Source organism: Tachysurus vachellii, chromosome 11 (assembly GCF_030014155.1).
Source record: "Tachysurus vachellii isolate PV-2020 chromosome 11, HZAU_Pvac_v1, whole genome shotgun sequence".
In the NCBI taxonomy this organism is placed as follows: domain Eukaryota; kingdom Metazoa; phylum Chordata; class Actinopteri; order Siluriformes; family Bagridae; genus Tachysurus; species Tachysurus vachellii.
The window spans coordinates 23,445,917-23,452,169 of NC_083470.1; the positions used below are offsets into that span (position 1 = coordinate 23,445,917).

Genomic DNA, 6,253 nt, shown 5'->3' on the forward strand with positions numbered 1-6,253 from the left:
TTTCTTTCTTATCATATCGTAAACCTTTAAAATGAACCACAAGAAACCGTGTAACAAGAAGAAACTATTTTTTAAACTTTTTTTACAGAACTTTCTTTAGAGTAGTAATTCTTTAAACATAGTAATTTGATAAACATTTACAGTTACTCAGATTTCCTTTAAAATGCTAAAAAACTAGAACAATATAATGTCAGAACAATTTAAACAATTGTGTTAAATTATTGAAGAAATAATTAAAGCATATCTTTAAGTATCACAGTATATCTGATCATATTTGTGTTTGTCACTTGAGTTTATTTGACAAGGCTTTTATTACTAGTGAACTAAATTTAGTGAATTTATCATCATAATTTCAAGAAGTAAGGTTCATAACATTAGAATTATGAGAATGAGTATTATTAATATTCAAAAAAAGAACTTTTTAAAGTAAGAGACTGATTGTAGGGTTTTTATTTTATTTTATTGGTGATCATTTTAACTTAATGTAATAGAAGCCTTTATTTTATTTTGTCACATATACATTACATCATAGTGAAATTCTTTCTTCACATATCCCAACTTTTGGAGGTTGGGGGTCAGAGCACAAGGTCAGCTAAGATACAGCACCGCTGGAGCAGAGCGGGTCAAGGGCCTTGCTCAAGGGCCCAACAGTAGCAGCTTGGAAGTGCTGGAGCTCGAAACCCGAAATCCCCAACCCGAAGCCTTAACCGCTTGAACCACCAATTAACGAATATAAAAGTATTTTACTTTTTTACTCTGCTAAAAATCTTAATACCGGTCATGACAACATTTACATTTTTACTAGTACAAATGAAACATTATTAAATTCTCACAAAATAACATTTATCTTTCAACAACAAAATAAGAATTTTCACATTTATGCACTTTTGAGCCTCCTGGTGGGCCATGACCCGGGTTTGATTCCCAGACATGGAGCAAATCCAGCCACTGAAGAGCTGCTGAAATTAACGCTATGATTCAGCGTTAATTTCACATTAAACAGATTTTGTAGGAAGATACAGATAACTTCCAAATCATAGGATAAATAGATGTAGCCAGATTATTGAAATGAACATATTCTGAATTATTACATTTCATTTAGATTGAAAATTTCTTTCTTTATTCAATACAGTTTGTTCTTTAGCACAATAGTTCACATAGTCCGTCACGTCACATCTGACCGATAGACAGATCAAAAGTCTTCGTCCCAGTCCGAGTCATCTACCGGTGACGGACCTGTCTGATCCTCACTACTGGAAAAATCCGAACCGCCTTGCACCTGTCAGACAGGAAAACAGCAGGATGATGTAATAAAAACGTGTGCTATGAATCGTGTCGAATTTTTAAGACGGCATGTGTGCTCTGCTGTCCTTACATGTGGTAATATAGGTGGAGTGTGTGAGCCTTTACACACAGCATCCCAATCGAATCCTTCAAACCACCTACAGAAACACGGTCACAAACACATAAAAAGAATCTGCAACTTGTTGTGTAAAAAAATATAAGTCTCAGTTTAGCTTTTGTTTGAGCTCTTACTTGTGTCCTTGGATGTCTCTGACCCCGTTCCTGTAGCCCAGCCTCTCTGTGGGATTCTCTCTGAAAGTGGCGTGATAAATGACATCAGCTAAACACACAATAAAGAGCACGGCCATTCAGAGAGATATGGTAGTGTTTGCAGTGGCTCGCGTGAGTTTTCTCCCCCTTGAACCTTTCTGCATTTTGTAGCGTTACTTACTGTAAAGGGAATGGAATTTTTGGATTGGCAGAAATCCACACAAAATATCTCAAACTATGAGCCAAGCTTTGGGATGACAAAAGTTTGAACTGTACAGAGTAATGTGAGATAAAAATAATTCATTTCGGCAAAAGAGATTAACGTCTTCTTTCCCTTTTCTTGTAAAAAAAATCTGATCTTTAAACATCCTTCCTTAAACTTTTCAGAACTACACTTAATCTCTTGTGACCTGAAAATACAGTCCAGAGACATACCCCAACAGCACAGAGACATCCAGTTCTTTTCTCTCGTAAAATAGAGTTTTTAAAGTGATTAGATGTCATTACTTTTCCTTCTGGTACTGACACGTAACATTCTTTTTTTGTCTAGCTCCCAGGTTTCATAGATGCTTAGATGATCCATCAAAACTGCCCAATACCAGAACTTTCAATCACAACCAACTTGTAGAGTTGATCCTGAAACCCATGAACCACCAAATTCTGCAGAACACGTGAAGAATTGGATCGTTCCTGGCTACAGAATCCACTCGGATTCCTGAGGTGAGGAAGTGATCTAGGATATGATGAGTGTGATGGAATGGTGTTGATGATGGTATTAAAATGAACACCAAAGCTTTGGAAGCTGAATTGTTCAAACGGCGCTTCACAGTGAGATCTGGACAGATGAAAAAAAGACTAAAGTGCTGCTGCACTGACACCAGCAAATAGTTGATCTGCATTGTGGGTAATGTTACAATAACATCCATGAAAAAACTAACAACTACTGTACAACTCAAATCAGATATTCATTATACTCCTTATAAAATAAAACTCGAAGGCCATTTTCATTATAAACATTAATGTTTTTTTCTTTTATGCCTCGAATCCATACATACAGGAGAATATCAGTCCTTATCAGCATTTCTTAGCTCAACAGTTTCTGAGCTGCTTTTTGGGGAAAGTTGCAGCTCAACATAGTGATGCTGTTGCTTCACTCATAAACACTCTTGGCACATTTACCTGCAGAGCTGTTTGATGAAATCAGCCGCAGGATTGCTGATGACCTCTGGGAACTCTACAGCATCGATTCCCTTCAAAACTGCTGCACAGATCTTTAGCTGATCTGAGCCTGAGAATGGAGGACTGCAGGGGTTGAGATACACAGATATAAAAGCGTGCGTGTAAAAAGAGAGATATTGGATGATTTATATATGTGTATGTGTACAGAGCATATTGATCATACAGATAAATTATAAATTAATATTTACTAAGATTTCCTCACTCACTCACTCATTTTCTACCGCTTATCCGAACTATCTCGGGTCACGGGGAGCCTGTGCCTATCTCAGGTGTCATCGGGCATCAAGGCAGGATACACCCTGTACGGAGTGCCAACCCATCGCAGGGCACACACACACTCTCTTATTCACTCACGCAATCACACACTAGGGACAATTTTCCAGAGATGCCAATCAACCTACCATGCATGTCTTTGGACCGGGGGAGGAAACCGGAGTACCCGGAGGAAACCCCTGAGACACGGAGAGAACATGCAAACTCCACACACACAAGGCGGAGGCGGGAATCGAACCCCCAACCCTGGAGGTGTGAGGCGAACGTGCTAACCACTAAGCCACCGTGACCCCCACTAAGATTTCCTGATTAGGGAAAAAATATTTGAATTCTGTTCAGGCTCATGCAGTTTTGAAGGAATGTGCTGCATAGAGATGGTTAGAACTTTCACCTGCCACTGAGTAACTCGTACACAAAGACTCCTAAAGCCCAGAGATCCACCATTACACCGTGACCCTTGTGCAGAATGATCTCTGGAGCCTGGTAAGCTGCTGAGCCACAGAATGACCAGGTTCTCTGGAGAGAAGCAAGCTGCTTAGTAGAGCTGAAGCCTGCCTGAGAGAGAGAGAGAGAGAGAGAGAGAGAGAGAGAGAGAGAGAGAGAGAGAGAGAGAGAGAGAGAGAAATTTGGAAAGATGGAGGGAGGGAGAGAGAGAGAGAGGGAAAGTAAGTGAGGGGCAAGAGAGAGTGAGAGTGAGGGAGAAATATGAAGGGAGAAATTTAGAAAGAGAGAGGGAGAAATATGGAAGGATGGGGGAGAGATAAAGGGATAGAGAGAGGGGGAAGGCAGGAGAAAGGGAATGAGAGAAAAAGAGAGAGAGAAGAAGGGATGGAGAGAAAGCGGGAGGGAGAGGGAAGAACAGAAAGAGAGAGAGACAGAAATGGAAGGATGAAGGGAGAGAGCAAGGAAGGGAGGAGAGTGAATGAAAGAGAAAGAGAGCGAGAGAGAGAGAGAAGGAGGGAGGGAGGGAGGGAGGTGGAGAAAGAAAGGGAGGGAGATGATAGTTATGTAAGTGATCGACAATATCTATAATAATAATGTGTTACTCCTTATATTACACATGCAGTGTCTTATAGAAAGATAAAGAGATAAACGCTAAACTCATGAACTATCCATTATTACTATCTCTTCTCCTGAGAATTTCTAAATATTTGCCAATACTGCGTAGAGAAAAGGTCGATCTCAGCATTGCGGTGTAGAGAAGGTAAAGAAGAAGAGAACACTGCACCAGTTTGGCGTATCCTTTCTGATCCAGCAGGACGTTCTCAGGTTTCAGGTCTCTGTGGATGATGCTTTGGCCGTGGAGGAATCTCAGAGCCTCCAGAACGCAGGTCGCGTAGAAACGCACTGCGTTTTCATCAAACGGACCTCTGAAACAAACACTTTCCTCAAGGGATGCTAACACACTGTTGTAGGATTGATATTAATAAAAAAATGGGCTAGTAATAAGAATACGACATGCTCACTGGCCACTTTAATAGGAACACCATGCATAAAAATGGTCAAAACGTTCTTTGTTCTACAAATCTCCAAACGCTGTATGTTTCGGTGATTCAGTGCCCTCTATAGTGTCAGACTCATGTTCATGGCTGGAAGGAGTGGAACCTGATGAGTGTGGTTATTTGATTTCAAACCTGTCTGGTCATTCTCTTCTAACCCTTTCTCATCAACAAGGTGCAGAACTGCTCCAGAATACTGGACGTTCTGTCTACATCATTATTCATTCATTCATTCATTCATTCATCTTCTACTGCTTATCTCAGGCGTCATTGGGCATCAAGGCAGGATACACCCTGGACGGAGTGCCAACCCATCGCAGGGCACACACACACACTCTCATTCACTCACACACTCACACACTATGGACAATTTTTCCAGAGATGCCAATCAACCTACCATGCATGTCTTTGGACCGGGGGAGGAAACCGGAGTACCCGGAGGAAACCCCTGAGACACGGGGAGAACATGCAAACTCCACACACACAAGGCGGAGGCGGGAATCGAACCCCGACCCTGGAGGTGTGAGGCAAACGTGCTAACCGCTAAGCCACCGTGCCCCCCCACGTCATTATTTGTAAACTCCATAAACAGGAGATCAGCTCATCCTGAATAATCAAACCAGAATAAAAGCTCTTGACCTGTATTACATGATTAATTGATTGATTGATTGAATGATTGATTGATTGATTGAATAAAGTGGCCAGTGAGTGTATCTGAAATGCACTTTAGCTAAAGTTAGTACAGTACGTATTTTTAGCCAGGAGTTACCTCTCCCTTAGTAAAGTCCACAGATCTCCACCCAAACATGCTTCCTTCAACATGTAGAGGCACTTTCCATCTCGAAAGGTACAATATAACCTGAGAGAAGACCGAATATACGTTTCAATGCACATTTTCTTCTTGGGAGAACGTGTGAGATATCTAACACAGCTGAACGGGAAGTCTTTGTCCATTGTAAAGAGTGAGAACTGACCTGACAATGAAAGGACAGCGGGCGTCCATCAGGATCTGTTTTTCCGTGAGGACGCGTGCTCTGTTACCCGAGCTCACTAAAGCATGTTTATTTATCACCTTCATCACGAACACGCGGCTGGTGTCGTTCTTCAAATGGACCTGAAGAGAACGACTGACGGTGATAAAGTTGAAATCCTAACAGATGGCTGTTAATTTATTTAGCATGAACTCTCTTGGGTTAGCAGTTGTATTAAAATCTCAATAAGACGTGAAACACGGCTGTTAGCTATACGTTTAGCGCTCCTTCCTTCTCACCAGTAGTGTGTGGCTGTACCGTCCTTCTCCGACATTACACAACACCTGGACGTCGCTGAGTGAGACACGGCACAGTCCGTCACCTTCGTCTACAGGCCTGAGGATTTCAGCGAGCACATTTCAGAGTCATGTACAGTATTAGGAATATTACAAAAATAGACTATACATTTAGAATGTCTTCTTCTGCTAATGTGCTAAAGATGGAATTACAATGAATACATTTCTAAGCCTTCTTTTTTTCCCCTGTGCTACTTTGGACCTGACTTGACCTGACCAATCAGAACTGAGAACCCAGTAGAGCCGCAGAAACATATAGGAAAGTGATACTTGAACTTATGTTGTCTATCAAGACGGTGTATGGGGTTCGTTAAGTTCAGGTGTACCTGGCTTTCAGCTCATTGCTTCCGTTCTCCATCGA

General features: G+C 41.3%; 1 protein-coding gene across 4 annotated transcripts in view; it reads right to left on the bottom strand.

Moving 5' to 3' along the window:
- Positions 1 to 449: 449 nt before the first annotated feature.
- prkg1l (protein kinase cGMP-dependent 1, like) overlaps positions 450 to 6,253 on the bottom strand; it is a 32,125-nt gene continuing 26,321 nt past the window's right edge. For 3 of the 4 annotated variants that reach the window (XM_060881328.1, XM_060881329.1, XM_060881330.1), the window contains 10 exons: positions 6,219 to 6,253; positions 5,836 to 5,932; positions 5,540 to 5,679; positions 5,335 to 5,424; positions 4,295 to 4,436; positions 3,458 to 3,621; positions 2,734 to 2,856; positions 1,537 to 1,596; positions 1,376 to 1,442; positions 450 to 1,279 (listed from right to left, as the gene is read on the bottom strand). The exon at positions 6,219 to 6,253 is cut by the window's right edge and continues 25 nt beyond it. In XM_060881328.1, the coding sequence (XP_060737311.1) occupies positions 1,193 to 1,279; positions 1,376 to 1,442; positions 1,537 to 1,596; positions 2,734 to 2,856; positions 3,458 to 3,621; positions 4,295 to 4,436; positions 5,335 to 5,424; positions 5,540 to 5,679; positions 5,836 to 5,932; positions 6,219 to 6,253 (1,005 nt within the window). In that variant the 3' untranslated portion in view covers positions 450 to 1,192. Of the gene's footprint in view, positions 1,280 to 1,375; positions 1,443 to 1,536; positions 1,597 to 2,733; positions 2,857 to 3,457; positions 3,622 to 4,294; positions 4,437 to 5,334; positions 5,425 to 5,539; positions 5,680 to 5,835; positions 5,933 to 6,218 lie in introns of those variants that run through there. The other variant, XR_009649176.1, reaches the window with a different exon arrangement.